This window comes from Cydia fagiglandana, chromosome 4 (assembly GCF_963556715.1).
Source record: "Cydia fagiglandana chromosome 4, ilCydFagi1.1, whole genome shotgun sequence".
Lineage (NCBI taxonomy): Eukaryota > Metazoa > Arthropoda > Insecta > Lepidoptera > Tortricidae > Cydia > Cydia fagiglandana.
The window spans coordinates 10,351,596-10,369,555 of record NC_085935.1 but is presented as its reverse complement, the minus strand read 5'-3'; the positions used below and the strand labels follow the sequence as shown (position 1 = coordinate 10,369,555).

General features: G+C 36.3%; 1 protein-coding gene across 2 annotated transcripts in view; it reads right to left on the bottom strand.

Annotated features, from left to right (window-relative positions):
• The window catches only part of LOC134663695 (sodium/hydrogen exchanger 9B2-like), a 55,888-nt gene that overhangs the window by 24,045 nt on the left and 13,883 nt on the right, over positions 1 to 17,960 (bottom strand). The window contains exons 1-2 of one of the 2 annotated variants that reach the window (XM_063520145.1): positions 17,609 to 17,764; positions 4,309 to 4,553 (exon numbers count right to left, since the gene is read on the bottom strand). In XM_063520145.1, coding sequence (XP_063376215.1) covers positions 4,309 to 4,553; positions 17,609 to 17,611 — 248 coding nt within the window. In that variant the 5' untranslated portion in view covers positions 17,612 to 17,764. Of the gene's footprint in view, positions 1 to 4,308; positions 4,554 to 17,608; positions 17,765 to 17,960 lie in introns of those variants that run through there. The other variant, XM_063520144.1, reaches the window with a different exon arrangement.

The window sequence follows — 17,960 nt, the reverse complement described above, 5'->3', positions numbered from 1 at the left end:
TAATAATTGCTCGGAGCAATGCTGAGCCCAGCGAAGCCGAGATTGGCCGAAGTCAGGAGTTTCGCACCCCTGGTTTCGTATAAAGTATGAGTAATAGGGTAATACAATATAATGAAAATTACAAATTCTTTAAATGGAATCTTGAGCTTTGCAGGGGTTTCAAAGCACGAGGGTTAGGTAAACAAAATTTGCCCCCAAGTGAAACACAAAATGTTTCACCACACCAAACCGAAGAAAATATTAACATTAGATTATTAATATTAGATATCAAACAAAAAAAACAAATCAAATCCAAATGAATGTTATTAAATATTTACCATTGAATATCATTATTTAAAAGTCAATTCAACCAGTAAATATAAGAAAACAACTCAAAATTTCCATTTAATTACTTTGCCTCACATGTGAAATAAATGCAACTTTGCTATCGGTTTTTAAACAATCAAGAAACCTTTACCAGTTGATGTGGTGAAAAGATATGTTTACACTTTTGCACGTTACTCCTTTGTTATAAGGCGAAAAATGTAAACATAATTGTATTTGACTTCGACTGTACATAATTATCTTATTTATTATAAGCCAGGGGTCGATAAAGGCTCCAACCATTTTTATGATATTTACGGAGAATAACATACGGCCATACGTACCTATACTTGGTCAAGCAGATCTTGTCAGTAGAAAAAGGTGGCAAATTTGAAAATTGTAGGCGAGAAGGGATAGCGTCTCATAGAACATTTAAAATTTCGCGCCTTTTGCTACTGACAAGGTTTGCTTGATAGAAAATACCGATTTAGCTATTGTTAGTTTAAGAATGTCTACTGGCTGAAACAATCTAAAACTCGCCATACTAACTTTTTTTTTCAGAGGTTTCACATCGATATAGTTCGTGTCATTCACAAAGACGTTAGATTTGACAAATCCGCGCGTCATTGTGGATGACACGAATAGTCCACGAACATACCGTACGCGCAGTAATAAGCAAACGCCTGTAGTTTTGATGAAAGCAATTCAGACAAAAGTAAACTTTCAGACAAAAATAATAGTTGGATATAACGATCAAAAATTTTTGCAACTATCCCGAAAATGTATGTCAACACGAAATGAAAAAATCCATCTTATTTATCCAAAGGAAAGCGAAAGTGATGTTCATTTAAAATCAAAGAAAAAAACTAGTGATGTACCGACTATTGATTTGGCCGACTAGCCGACTAGCCGACTAATCGGCGCTCGAAAGGCCGATTAGTCGGCCGACTAGTCGGCTAGTCGGCCAGATCATTAGTTTCGTATAAGTTCTGGTGAAAAACAATAGTTTTGCTTCTTTGATTGCGCCATTCATCATATTAGCTTGACTAAAAGGAGTTCTCTACAGGTTCAAAGACCTATCACAAGAATCCTCGTTAAATTTCTGTCTTTCTTTTATTTTGCGAACCTGAGCAGACCGTCAGGACAGCTTGTAGGAGTATTTCCAAGGCTATATTTCCCGTACGTAGTCGCCAGGTATCCCCTGATGGTCAGCGTTTTTACGAGCAACGTGCCCTGTCTAAGTCTCTAAATTTTGCAATAACATTTTAATGGCTCCAACATTAAAAAAAAAACAAAAACTGGATAATAATAAAATTATTTTACTATCGAACTTGCCCATGAAATTACACGAGAATCAGTTGAGAACGACCTGTAGAGGAAAAAACCAGCCCACCAACATACGATAAGTGAAACTGTCGGACTGTATTGAGCTGGTGGGGCAGCTGGTACGTCTGTACGTTCCTTCACGGACCAGAATCGAGTTCAGACCTCGTGACCGTTGTCTCCTGGCAGTCCCGGCTTCCCGAACTGTATCACGTAGGAACTCCCCTCTGGTTCGTTCTTTGCTCCTTTTGAATGCGCTCCTCGCATCGGCCTCTCAGTGTGATTTGTTTGCAAGCAGACTGGTGGTTGTGCGTGTTGAATGTTTGAGGTTCTGTGAGAAGATGGATGCACGTCCTTCTACTGTTTAAAATGTGTTAATTTATGTTTTTGTAACTTGTGATGAATTGTATACATATTGTATTCTTCTTCTTTAATCTTTAAGTTAGCAGTGCTTTGGTATTTTTTACTGTTATGCTGTTTAACTTGTTTTGAAATAAATAAAAAAAAAATAAAAAATAACGATCAAACGGTCAATTATTTATGCACAAAAGTTTTCGTTTACAGCCTGAATAGGTATTTTAGTAAAATATACATAAAACATGTGGTAAATATTGACTGTTGATTTCTTTTTTTTCTGTTTTTCTGTAACTAATAAAGTGCCGACTAATCGGCCATTTTTGCCGACTAGTCGCCGACTAATCGCCGACTACAAATGTGGCCGGATAGTCGGCTTTCCCGACTAGTCGGCGACTAGTCGGTACATCCCTAAAAAAAACCAAAGTTAAATCATTACCTAACGGTAAAAAGCTAAAATGGGAGTGGGAAGGACATATCGTCAGGTGACAAGCAAAAGTCACTAATTACAAAAAAAAATTAAACTAAAATCGACTTTCTTTAGTACTAATATGATTCACTATGGCTATGGCCTCCTGCCCACATTGTGGTAAGGAGGAGACTAGCTTACACTTACTAGCAGAATGTCCTATGTACGCGGCAGCGCGATTTAATACATTCGGTAGAGACACACTAAAAGAAAACGAGCTAAAGGACGTCGAACTCAAAGATGTCCTTCTGTTCTGCAGGAAAACAAGAAGACTTGAGGAGAATAGTGTGGAATGCCGCCGGGACAGTAACCTGCAGCTCCAACTCTAGGGAATTGGGCTGAATGAACGTGACAAGCGATCGACAGCCCGCCTGCTTCCGGCCGGGCGTCCCTACACTACATCTACATCTACATGGCTATGGACTTGTGGTGGTACTTAGTGACTTTTGCTTGTCACCCGACGATATTTTAAGACACTGGTAGAAACAAGAGGGATAGAAATATAGCAACAGAAACAGAATGGTATCCAAAGAGGCGGTTACCAATACCATAGATAAATAATGGTTTTATTTATGGTTGATATCAATACGCATAAATATGTCAATATAGATTATTCATGTCAATTACATATAAAATATTTCAAATTTAAATATAATATTGCAAAGAAATAACTACCTAAGCGCTGTGCGTGAAATCTAAAATAATAATAATAACTTTTACGTCTTATTATTTCTTGAAGTGGTACAATTTTATAAAACTGCCGACATTATAAGAATTGTGAGCCAGTTTTAAACTATACAAAAATAATGAATTTACCGAAAGAAAAGCAATGTGAATCATGTGTGAATTTTTAAATTACATTTTTGTGTGTGTATGTGGAACCGAAAATATGGCGGAATTATGATGCCGGGCCTGTTTTGCGTACCTATTTAAGTGTAAGTACCTAAGATATGCAATATCAATCTATTATATCTACCTACATAATTCAGGCCACGTGTCTATAAAATACACACCAGACAGCATATTGGCTGTTATTCTCACTGTTGCTCGAAGAGCTACGGCTTTTAAGTATGTATTATTAAAAATGACGGGAGCTCTTGTAATTTACGTTGTTTAATAAAATAATTCCTCAACATTGGTTCTGGATAAAGTGTTATGATTTTGAAAATATGTACCTATGTATTATATTTTGTTTAAAAACAGCAATGGCTCATTCGTCGCAGACATGTTTGTGTTTTAGAGTGGGCAAACACATCCACCCGTGGTATTGACTGTGAAAAACAGTATTCCCAATAATCCTAAAGCGTACTTAACTTAGGTATGAAGGAAACCGGACTTATTTTTACTTATACAACGTCTCCCAAATTTCAACGATAAGAGCTAGCACCAGAAGATAAACATGTTCATGACAACTCGAGGAAAAAAAACTTAAAAAAAATTGAAAAATTGTAGACATGCGGCGCGATTCGGGAAATGAATTAGATATTCACTAGATATGAAATAGTAAAGATATGTGACTTTCCATCGCAAAAGGTACCTTATGGCGGCTGACGCTTACGCTATTTATTAACGCCGCTCCATTATTCAGCCTGGGCAATAGTAGCTTTTGCCGTGGAACGTCACATATCTTTACTATTTCATGTCTTGTGCATCTCTAATTCATTTCCCGAATCGCGCCGATGGTCGTTAAAATACCACTAGGGGTGTCGATTTTCTTTTTTTTTGTAATTCCATAATAAATTGAGATACATATATATATTTTCTTTTTTTTCCTCGAGTAGTCATGAGCAGGTCCATCTTCTGGTGCCAGCTTCTCGTAGAATTTTGGGACACGTGGTATGTAGGTATAAAAAATTTACCTTTCGGAGGGTGCATTTTCTCTGTCTTTGCTGTTTTCGTCGGCCATAATTGATACTTTTCTCTTGTTGTCCGGATTTGAAGTGTGTGGGTTAGTCACGAGAGACGGCCGTAGCGGCAGCGGGGCTGCCTGCTGTTTGGGGCGCTCGGACACCGGCGGGGGAGGGTTAGCCTCTTGATTCTGTAGGTCGCTCAGGTCGAATGGGTACTCTTTGATAGCAGTCATTCGGATGCTTGTTTTTCGAACCTGAAAGTGACAGTGAAAAATGTATTGTCACACTTTCGACTACATTTTACTATTGCCTTATTTTCACAGTAGACCTAGGGATCACTCTCAAAAGAGTATAGTGCACTTATTATGAAGCAAAGAGTATTTAATTATTACTAAAACCTTTTGGAGTTGTCAAAAATGACCTATAAGTAGTTAGTAGAGTTTAGTTTTAACTAGAAAATCTAAGGAATGCTTAATAGCGGCTATAGGTCTACCATTTAACTAAGGCGGTCGGTAAAAAGTAGTAATGCAACGAATACTATACCGAATATTAAACAGATTTTTTTTTGGGCTCAGTTCAAATTTGCAACGTAGATGTAGTATGTAGTATCTTTCTCCAATTGGTGCAGTAAGAAAAAGACGGGTCGTCTATCTTGCAGGCGAGATACTGTCCCGGCGGCACTTCTGTGCTTGCTAAGCCTACATCTACGTTAAAAATTTGAACCGAGACTAACATACATGGAAAATCACAGATTCTTTCTAATTTAAATATAAAAAGCTCTTTGACCATCGCGATGAATATTTAAGGGCTCCCTGGTCTCATTGACCTTCGATATATAACTCTCCGTTTTCTTGTGTTTTCTATTAGGTATATGGCTTTGGCCCACTTTTCAAAAAATTTAATACAATATATAAAAATAAAAACCCGGTACTATTTGTGTTTGAGCGGATGTGGTTAAGAGCCCATCAACGTGCAAAATAGCACCACTGCTAAATAATCGTGATAATTTAAATTTAACGAAAAATATTTTAAAAAAGGAGGCCGCTACGTATTTTGTATTTAAGTACCTTTTGAATACATAACTTTTTATGTCACTGGATTCGTCGATTTATGAACTCAAAAAACGCCATTTTAACTTTGGACGCACAGATTGACGAATCCAGCAACATAAAAACTAGTTTGATGTATTCAAAAGGCACTTAAATACAAAATGCAGTACGTAGCGGCCCCTTTTTTAAATACCTTAAGGACAGGTATATTTAAATAATCACGATTATTTAGCAGTGGCGCTAGAGTGCACGTTGATGGGCTCTAAGGTGCAGGAGCCCAGAGGGGCTACCGCAAAAACCGAAATTCGAAAATTGCGGGGATCTTTCTCTTTTATTCCAATGAAGGCGTAATTAGAGTGACAGAGAAAAATGCCCTCAATTTGCGAACTTCGATTTTCGAGGTTATAGCCCATCTCAGAACGCAGCTGGCTGGGCACTAACCGGACGGCCGGGCCGTGCGTGCGCGGCTTATTTAAATAATCACGATTATTTAGCAGTGGCGCTAGAGTGCACGTTGATGAGCTCTAAGGTGCAGGAGCCCAGAGGGGCTACCGCGAAAACCGAAATTCGAAAATTGCGGGGATCTTTCTCTTTTATTCCAATGAAGGCGTAATTAGAGTGACAGAGAAAAATGCCCTCAATTTGCGAACTTCGATTTTCGAGGTTATAGCCCATCTCAGAACGCAGCTGGCTGGGCACTAACCGGACGGCCGGGCCGTGCGTGCGCGGCTTCGCGGACCTCATAGTTATTGAATTGTAAATTTTAGTCAAAAAAGTAAACGATGAGTTCGATTAAAAATAACATTATTTTTCGCATTGTTTTGAGAGCTGATATTGCCATTTCATACAATACCTCGATATATTCGGACATGGCGATACTATAAGGGTTCGTAGTTGACTACAGAACTCTAAAAATGCAGTAGTTATTCGCTAATTCCCGGCCTCAATAGAGATGATGTCTAATCGATTGTTCTGAGAACTGACAATGACATTTCATGCAGTCTTTCTATAGGTTGGCGTCTCGACTGAACCAAGGATTGTAAAATAAGGATGCGCCTTAGATTGATGAACTGATGATACCTATTCATATAAACTGTTTGGTTTATCGCTTGCCAAATTAAAATGGCAGATAGGTTAGGTCCTTACAAGATACGTAAGGCCTCCAAATAATTTTTGTGAATTTGTGCCCATCCTACCCATCTGCTATTTTAATTTGGCCCTAGATGGCTCGAACACTATGTAGGTAGGTACCTACTTATGAAGAATTCTAAACTCACTCTGAGTTATAAATTGTACACTGTGTTTTTTTTCATTCCTTTAAGTTCGGGGTATGGTTAAGTACATTTAAGAAAACTAAACGGCATAGTTATTTAAACAATTTTTGTTATAAAAAGTAATTAAATGTCGCATAGCGTTGTTGTATTGTATTGTATATGCATGCACTGGCATATAAATGTATGAACTCATACTAATAAACACTAATCAATATGTAAAAAGGCACCAAGGGAAGTATACACGCTCGTAGGAGCCTTATCAGAAAAAAAACAGTTATTGATTATCTCCGAATCGAAGTTAATTAGAATACTGGTGTCTTTGAGAAAAGTTACTTGATTTAAGCTTATGAATGCACCCTTGAAATTGACGGAAATAAAAAAAGCACTGTGTAATGAATATAAGAAATTAAAAAATAATAATAACATCTTAGTCGAGTAGATAGGTAAAAATAGGTTATACTTATTTCTTGCGTGTTTTTTAATATTAAATCATTTTGAATAGGTAATTACATTCACTACAACTTTACGCTATTTTATTAACGCTGACTACAATGTAAACACGTGAAGTACCTTAGTATAAATTGTTGTCGCTAATTGTTGAATAGTAAAGCAACATAATTTTACTTATTGTACTGTAGATTGTGTTATAAACACGTGAATAGCGTTTATTTATCACTTTGGAGAGTTAATATTTTATGTGCCCGGTAATTTTGCTACTTATATACACGACCGAAAACCAAAACGATTATGCACGTATACAACATCCACAAGAGCAACTATGATATGCTAAATGTGACCCGTTTTAGAAAGCTATGAGTGTACATATATTCCGGATTCCTTATTATTGTTTCAATCGGGTGTGATAAGAGCCTTCTTGATTTGTAACACACATTCAGTTTCAGAGGTCTGTGTTACACTTACACTGGACTATCTCTTAACTCAAAGTGTAATAATTCATTGGGATCTTTGTTTTTTAACGACTACGACGAAGAATTTTCAAAAAAAAAAATTATACCGCGTAAGAGACAAAAATGTATGTGTAATTATTATTAATTTGTAAATTTAATAGATACTTTTATTGATATTTTTGGTTGCTATGTAATTCATTACTACTAATATTTTTACAAGGGACATACGGCGCGATTTGGGAAATGAATTAGAGATTAACTAGGACGATACTTGGATTTTACAAACTCATGACATTTTTATTCTTATACTTAGGTACAGTCAGATAATTACAGTGTAACAGCAGCTGTAAATTTTAAGAGTATATAAATACTAAGTAAGTTTCTACGATTTCTTAGTAACTATGTAAAAACTTACTTAATAATTTTATTACTCATCATTTTTGCTGGGCAATTAACTCATCACGAATTTATTTGAATTCAGTATATTTATTAGGCACACAGGCGAATGTTATTCGGATTCTTGATTTGATTATTTTATTAATCGAATAGGAGAAATATATCATACCGTCATAAAGATCTACGATGGTTGTAGAGAACGAACGAAAACAGATACGAGTACCTAGCCAATATATTTTTCCCACAAAAAATATTTAAACACGATTCATAAACCACCGTGTATAATTATTATTTGTTGTTGTTTATTACGCACCTCATTCCATTTGTACCCATTCTACAAGCTTTTTTCAAATCGATTAGGTGTAAACTCCTGAATCACTATCCGCCGGTGTTGCGCGAACGCAATAGGTCTCAGAAAGCTGCGCGCGCCGCGGCCACGCGGGGTGTCCAGTTACAGACACAACTGTCTTGCGACTGAATTCGCATCACGCTTTCAGCCATGAAGCCTGAAGGCTTTGACTAAGTCATGACATGCCTTGACCGTCTCAGAAACAAATAATGTTTTATGTGTCTGCATGCAGTGACGTTGTATATGTATACAAGCTTGCTGATTACTTTTTTTTCGGTTCCGATTGATTGATATAAATATTTCAAATATATTATTATGACACTACTGATAAGTCAATTTTATAAAACTCCAAAAATACTTCTCAACTTTTTTCTGATAAATTTACTTAAAATAAAGAAATGAAAGATGTAAATTGGATAAATCGCTTTTAACATAACTTCTTATCCTAATTTTCATTCCTGTCCAAATCGTTGTGTCTAATGTTTAATTTGTCTCAATATCTTTTTTAAATTAGTTGTGTTTGCTCAGAGCAAAAAAAGGTCAACCACGGCGTTGCATGAACAAGAGATTTCCCTTAGCAGGATTGGTCCTTAGGACCCAAGGATGGATTTAAGAAGTGGAGCCACCCAGATTTTCAGAAAAACAAAGGTAATTAAAATAAATGTAAAATATTTACTTACTATTTAACAATAAAATATAAATTATCAATTTATCACGCACTACTTTTAATTAATTAAAATAAGAAATTAAAAACACATTACACAAAAAGTGTTTCAAAGATAACTTATTTTGCCAAACTATTTCTAAATGTCACATCCACTATCACTTAATTACTGAATCGGTATTATAATTGACGGCCTATATTTTAATAACAATGTATTTACCGAAGTTCGACAACGAAAACAGTTAAACGTTCAGATCACCATAAGCTCGGTTTAGTTCAAAATCCCCAGGTACTGTGAAACTACATCTTATCAGTTGTTTCTTTTAACGATCGGCATTAAATTGAAAAAGTAAATGTATGAAGCTATTGACAGAAGTGGTTGTTGGGTAGCACTCCAGTAATTTATTTGCTTAAGTGGTCTCATCACAGTCATGTGATCGCTCACGAGGACCCGACCACGAGTCCCACCGGCCGCGTTGTGTACATGCGCCCGCGCCGTCAATCGGCCGCGCCACGCTTATCGCTCCACAACGACATTAATTGGATTGCTCACCCGAAGCTAGTTGTGACGGTTTACTTGTTGTGACACTCCAATTTAAACGTAAAAGGATAATGGCCTCTACAAAATAACGAGTATCGAAACTCGAATAGGTACCTTGTTGTCTCTTAGAATTTATAAATAAATAAATAAATATTATGGGACATTTTTACACAAATTGACTAAGCCCCACAGTAAGCTCAAGAAGGCTTGTGTTGTGGATACTTAGACAACGATATATATAATATATAAATACTTAAATACATAGAAAACAACCATGACTCAGGAACAAATATCTGTATCATAATACAAATAAATGCCCTTACCGGGATTCGAATCCGGGACCATCGGCTTCCTAGGCAGGGTCACTACCCACTAGGCCAGACCGGTCGTCAAATTAATATTTATGAAAACATCTTTGTTATTAGTTAGGTACAATAGATACTAATACCAATGTTTTACCAAATTTTCAGGAATCAAAATCACGAAATAAAAAAAAATTGTCAGACGGTGTACACACATCTGTCTCATTGACTCTTAACCAAAAATTTATAAGACGCAGGCCATGGCTTTTTTTTGAATAACCGTAGCCGTAGGTAGCTGTTTATGTACCTACCTATCTTTAGGTATTGTTTAAAAGGGCAAACAAATGTTACAATATTCTCAAGTTAAAGAACTACAAAAGAACATTATTGTAACCTGATGGCGGCACATTGTTTTTAATTACAATATTTAGCCGCCAATGGAAGAATAATATATATCACTTTACATAACATCACCTCAACCGTACATTTAGTTAATGGTTCAACGAGAATGGTAACTATTACTTACTTATGAGTACTATTTGTGTCTTCTTTGTTGTTAAATATGTACCTACATTTTACTGACAATGCAACAGTAGCTTTATTATTTACTAAAAAAAACACATTATAGTATTTTATGCAACAGTTTTATAAGAGGGGTCAAAAAATGTGAGTGGCGTGGGTAACAATGTGAGCCGAAGGCGAACATTGTTAATAAATACGCCATGAGCATTTTTTGACTACTTATACAACGTTGCATACAATGCTTTTTCTATGAGTAGGCAATATTAAATAAAATACAAAAAAATATAAACAAAATTTTATTTATGACAATGTCAATGTAAATTTTGGATAGTAGGTATTATACTATATGTATGTAGCTCTTGTATGCGACAAGCACCCATAATACCAAATATTACTGCAACCTGTAACAAGAAAAAGGAGAATTAAATAATATTCAGTTTCAATGCAAAAATATAAAATTGTACATAAATATAGCTCGTTGTACTGTGTACCCTAAAAATGTGTATCAAAAAATTTTATAACATATACCAACCTTGCTTAAAAGATAGATCTGATCCGGTGCTTCCAATTAGTCTTTGAAAATACACCAAAGACGTTTTCAGAGAATGACGAAGTTTTGTGCTCCAATCTCCACGCCATGCACTTCTCATAAGATTTGTCGTATAGGTGCTGAGATTTAGTACTTAGGCAACAAATTTTCGGTCGCTGCTTGTGCTGCAGCGGATATTTCTTCAGGTGTAGACACAATGTAATCCTCTTTGTCCATTTTCAACACTTTTTATGAACGCAAAACAAATAGTAACGCAAAGTACTCAAAGAACAAGAAATTACCGGGAAAGGCGGGAAACGAGAAACAAACGAGTAATGTCTATGGTTATGTTTTTTTTTAAAGCCGTTACACACTACCGCACCGCACCAGGGTCGTGATGCTGTAGGGTATAAAAGTATTTTTTATTATGTTGGTAGCAATGAACTCAGTACAAATTTGTTTCTTTTTTAATAAAAACCGTATGCATTCAATCGTTTGTCACGTTGGGAGCAATGTACCGGTATGTGGCACCTGCTACCCTGCACTAGCTTACCGTATCGTAATGTCTCTAAAACGACACAAGTGCTTTTTTGGGCAATAGACTATAGACTTTTAAGGAGTATGAATAATTTATGCCCTTATATGTTCGTTCGTGACTATGTAAATGACAGATAAAAGTACTCGAGTAGAAAAAATACTTTAATGTATTACTTACTTAATTGACTTCCCAATATACCCATCCAGTACTTAGCTACACCTACTCTATAATGTGTGGAATCGTAGATTTTACTAGTCGGGAAAAGTCTTAATAAAATTTTGTTACGATTGAACACAGTTACTAACTTGTGTCTTTTTTGATATTACAATCATTTATTTATTTTATTAACTAGCAAATTTCATAAAATACTGACTCACTTTGCTTAAGTAGATAAATATGTAAAGTTTCAAGAAATGCTTTAAAAAATTAAACTTAGTCAAGTTAAAAAAAACACATTGTATTTCCTTTCCTCGTATTCGAAATGAAAAGTAGAGTGTTTAACTCCGGGGTGAAAGGCATCATTACAACCTCGGGCTATTGGCGCTCTCATTGTGTTCGAGCACCAAACTACCTCGGCAGAAATGAGTGCCTTTCATCCCTTGGTTTACAATCTCCTATAAGTAACCACTCTGAGGGTACAAGGGAGATAAGCTGAGCTTGCATTACTTAAAATGTTATTTCTATACAAATTAAATGTATCATCGGTAACGCGCACGCCGCTCGGCGGCACTGCGCGCGGGCGGCACCACAAAATTTTGCGGTGCGGCGTGCGTTGCCGCAGAGCAGTTTGCGGCACCGCAGATTTCTGCGATGCACCACTGACATGTGGCCGGGCCCTTATATTATGTGTTGTTATTGTGGCAATAGAAAAACCCGACTAGTGAAAAAAAAATTACATCATTAAGTATTCTAGCAATGAGGATGCCAGTCTGGGGAAGGTAATGATTATTAAGAAATAATTACGAAACATTAACTTCCTTGACGGCTGCTTCCTCCCTGTAATTAAAACAATAGTGTGATCCTATAAGGGTTCCGTTTATTCTTTTTGAGGTATGGAACCCTAAAATTGACAATTGTTCATTTTTATTCAATATATTAAGAAAGAGCCACTCACGTATTTTAAGTCGAAAAACGCTCGACATATTTCACTCCTACAAAACTGACGACATCGCAGCTTGCTGATGACATCCTCGGTACAGAGCTATATTTAATATGACAGTCTCACGGAATTTTTGTTATTAAAATTGTCTATTTTTGATCCTTATTAAAACTATAAATTATCGGATTACGTTTCCGGCCAAGTTGACCCGGACTCGCTCATGTAGGGTTCCGAAACTAGATACTTATATTATACCTAAAACTACTGCCTATGCTACGAGTACAGCTATTATCTCAGCTCCGCTACTGTTCCCGATTACCAATCATAATACATTCATAGGTATCATAATACATTCTATTGTAATAAAAAGTGATAACAATTAAAATAATTCTCCTTATTCCCAGATTGAAGTTTGGAGCGATGAAATTCTCTCGGGGTCTGATCGTAATGAAGACCAAGGTTAGTGTTGACTGGGTAGTTTAGTTTTAATAATAGAAATAAAAGCCTTACTTTGATAATTAAATAGAAATTAAGTAGGTACCTCTAATCATCAATTTGTTTTATCGTGTCAGTCATTTTTAACAAGGAAACTGGAAAACTGCCACTCTTCTGGAATTTGATTACGTCTGTTCCAAATGAACCTACATTAAAATCATTTAATTATTACATTGAAATAGCCTATTCAATTCTTTAAATTTAACATATATTACTCGTGTATAAAATTGCACCCAAACAAAAAAAACAAATCAAACTGAAAGCTAATTATAATTAATTATACCTAATCCAGCTATTGAGCGCTGGTGGCCTAGCGGTAAGAGCGTGTGACTTGCAATCTGGAGGTCGCGGGTTCAAACCCCGGCTCGTACCAATGAGTTTTTCGGAACTTATGTACGAAATATCATTTGATATTTACCATTCGCTTTTCGGTGAAGGAAAACATCGTGAGGAAACCGGACTAATCCCAATAAGGCCTAGTTTACCCTCTGGGTTGGAAGGTCAGATGGCAGTCGCTTTCGTAAAACTGGTGCCAACGTCAAATCATGGGATTAGTTATCAAGCGGACCCCAGGCTCCCATGAGCCGTGGCAGAATGCCGGGATAACGCGAGGAAGAAGAAGATACCTAATCCAGCTATAACTAGACAAAACTGAAACAATAATAACTTACATGTAAAAAATCTCCCTAAATCCACTCTCTTCCGGGGAACTCCCCAAAATGCTGGCGACATCGACATTCCCCCACCGAATCGCCAGACCTAGCCGCTGAGCAAAGAACACTGTTGTGTTGACTTTATTATATTAAACGTTTGTTAGTTAGTGTTAGTTTGTTTGTTAGTGTATCTGTATTTTTCAGATTCGTATTTAACATAACACAACACACAATTATATACGTATCTAAGTATGAAGCCCAAACATTGCGGTATTACTTTATTTATTATTCAAAAAGAGTCGCCAAACAATGGACAAGGCTGCTAACTCCCACCGGAAAACTTCTTGAATTCATTAACGATGAACTTGCTTCTAAACCCAAGTTCCAGTTAAATTGAAGTGGATACTGACTGTAGGGTGCTGTTTGTGGAGACTGGTCTGTTTAAGATAACACGAGCTATTATACTTAGTAACTTTATTTTTATTAATTAATTACAGTGACACGCCTCATTCTGCTCTCGTATGTTTCTTTTCTCTTAATGGATGTATTATTAATTATATAAGATATTGACTCTTGGAGACCCTATACATCTCTAAGGATAACTTGATAAACTACAATCTTATAGTTCTGACACCTAGAGACTTTTACACCTCTAAATATTATAGATTTTATTTTTTGTGTGTTTTGTATCTCTATTTTGTATGTAATTCGACATTAAGAGACCATATACATCTCTTAGTAATTGTAATACGTTAGATTGAATTGTTAGTTTTATTTTATAAAATTGTTGATGTTAATTATTTTTGCTTTTATGTAAATTCAATGTTGACGTGTAAAAGTGCCCTTGTGGCCTATTTGCTGAATAAATGTTGATGTTTGATGTTAGGGTTTAAGAAGTTTGGACACACTAAAAAGTGACATAAATAAGGTTTAGTAACTTGCGAAAATTACTATACACGAGCGAAATATTTGAAAAACTATAATCCGACATACGGCGTCTTTCCTTACCTATTAAAAGTCAGTTACCTACATGACATAATATTATGTAGTTTATTTATGAACGAAAATGATCTTAATAAATGACGATTGACCTGTAACGATTTTGGAAAAAGTAAAGTCAGCGACAAAATTGACAGGTTTGTCAAAAAAAATCCCCTGTTCGGAAATGAGGCAATAGATGATCTAAATATTGATTAGAAAGTTTGGCTTAGTTGTACTCCTAACTAAAAGTAATAGTATTTGTGTACCTACGATGTAGGTACGCTTTACTTTCCACTCACTGATTGGGAAACATTCAACCAATCTTAGCGCACATGGTAGGACCGTTAGTCCTTTAAAAATGAGAAAGGTTGTGTATCGCGTAAGGCGCTTTTAACCTCTAGCCGCCCATATGGCAAACCTTGCCAAGCAAAATGAAATTTTATTTTGTCAACACAAAGTTCAAGTTAGAATGGAACAAGAGACCTTTTTATAGGTCTCTGGGCGGCTAGAGGTTAAGCGTTATTCAAATCAAATCAAATCAAATCAAATATCATTTATTATCAGGCAACTAAGGCCCATAGATATGTCGTAGTCAGATCGTATAATCCGCCGTATTACATTACGACTAGCCGTTTTCAAAAACAGGGGCGTTTTGAAATGCGGCGGTTCGACGATTAGCCGGATTGTCACTGCGATACGTTCTTCAATAAGGCGGCCCACGTTTAGCCGCATCGTACATTGTAGAGTGACCAGTTCTTTCGGTCGCCTACGTAACCGGAGTTTGACAATGTTTGCAATTTAATTTATTTCTACCATGGTCCCACCGCACTACATGTGTTTCTTTACCAAAACATTTCCTTCACAACTTAAATAGACGGAGCCCCGCAAGCGGGGCTCCTATTTCTGGGCGGTTTGCCCTTCGTGCATCTGAAGTTACCTAACGAACCTAACCTAATTACCTACCTACGCTTTTTTCCCCAAAGTGTAATGTTTTCACGGACGTCTCACTTAATCAATAGGTAGGTAGGTTAGGTTCGTTAGGTAGCTTCAGATGCCCGAAGGGCAAACCGCTCAGAAATAGGAGCCCCGCGAAGCGGGGCTCCGTCTAGTTAAGTTGCGAAGGAAATTTTTTTTGAAAAGAAACAGTCCGACAAACTCCAGATTTGATGGACACCCCAGCGTTTGTCAGGCAGCGCCACGAGTGTTAAAAATGGGAACTAAAAACTGTCAAAGCGGCGGCTAATGACTCGCTGTATTACATTACGGCTAGCCGTGTTGAAGAACGTATGGCGCCGAATACATTCCGGCGGATTCTCATTCAGCCGCATTCAATACGGCTAATCGTTAAACCGCCGCATTTCAAAACGCCCCTGTTTTTGAAAACGGCTAGCCGTAATGTAATACGGCGGATTATACGATCCGACTGCGACAGATACATACCTTACAAACTAACATACATACAATAGTAAAATCTTACAAGCTAAAAAATTATTTAGGCGACACAGCGGTTTTTAGTTGTGTCGCATGTTCTGGTTATTGTCAGTCAACTTCAGTTTTGTACGGAGACTGACTGAAATAGCAAGACACGTTTGTACGTTTCCGTAAAAATACGATGGAAATAATTATATGCACTACATCTGTTGTACCGTAGGTACTTTACATTTTTCTTTGAGGGTTTGCTAAGCGTATAGTTTTGATGACGGTACATATTAATTATTGTACCTACCTTATAATTTGGCTATGTACGTTGTTTTGAATACGCATTCTTTTGGCAAAAGGGAGAACGGACGTATATAAAGAAAAATATCTAACATAACTAAAATATGAATATTTGTCTCCTACTCATTTGCCATTAGATCTCATTAGTATTACATTTAGGTACTAATTGTTGCATCAATATTTTCAAACGTGATATTAACACCTAAGCATTAATTGCTGTCGTTATTAGTCGTGTGTTATGAACAACGTACTAATGTAGTGACATTTAATCGTTCAGCACGGCGTTAATATCTTTCAGCCGTGGCCGTCAATAAACAATAGCGCATATTTGTGGGAGTTAATAAGCTTGAAAATCGATAGGGTGTATGTCTTATGCAAGTAGTTTTGACATTCGACCAAGTGATCCAAGGTATTGATGCGCTGGATCCATCATAAAGTCATTCGTGCGCCCAGCATCTAACTGCGTCGTCACGACATTTTTATGTCAACATTGTCTGTGGATACAAGGTGTCAGTGGATCTTACTTAAAAATTTGCTATAGTATATACTCCGGTACGTATTTCAAGTCAGAAGAATTATACATTAAAATCATAATATGTACATATTAGCTAAGGTGAAGGCGAATAAACTTTAAGTACATTTATCTTTTTATTCAGTATTTTATATTAACTTCAAAGTCACAAACTAATATTTATAAGTATCTAAAAAATGAAAAGATCTATAAGATCCTGATTTAGATAATAGCTGCAATTTTATACTTACATATACTTTATTGTGTAAGTAGTTATTATCAGGTTAGTTAACCAAAAAACTGGTCGCAGAATAGGGCTACCATGTCACAGTAGGTATTCGTAAAAAATACGCCGAATATAACAATGTCTGCAGAAAGGTACAAACTTTATCTATATCTTAATATGTATGTGAAATAACACGTTTTAATTCAGTTACAGAAATCATAAAAATATGCGAAAAATATAGTCTAAAAAAAGCTAAGGTCTTTTACAAGTAAAACAGATCTGCATTGTTTATCAGATTAATAAACGAGCACGGTGGAAACCTAACTAAGTATGTACGTGTCGCACATACGATTACACACATGTGTTATAAACCATAGGGTATTAATACTGTGAGTTGAACTATACAAAATAATCTTTACAATTGAACTACATCACAATCAATGTGTTATGGATAGCATTTAAAAATGTAACTGAAATATTATACGTTTTACATAAATATTCCGAACTGACAGAAAATGTATACAAGCGTCAAAGTAAACAAAACAAACCTGACCATTATGCAATCACGCTGTTTTCTTCTTTAGTCACTGTCACTAGTAGAACTGTGGCCACTCTAAGTGGCTTTCTTTATCGTGCGTGTGCTACTGTTGTTATATTGATAGTAACTATGATATTAAAAGGATAGTGCGCCGCACTGGCCGGCGCGACGTCCCTGCCTAAGTGGCACCTACTCAACGTCACGCGTAGCCCGGCTATGACAATGTCAATTAGAATACAACATCTCAGTATTGTAAATTATCGTGAGTACTTCCAATCAATACCGCAAACATGTGATTAACACATTGCCGAACATGGGTTAAAAACATATTGCGAAATTGATCAGAAGGGTTGTGAATTTCACGCAG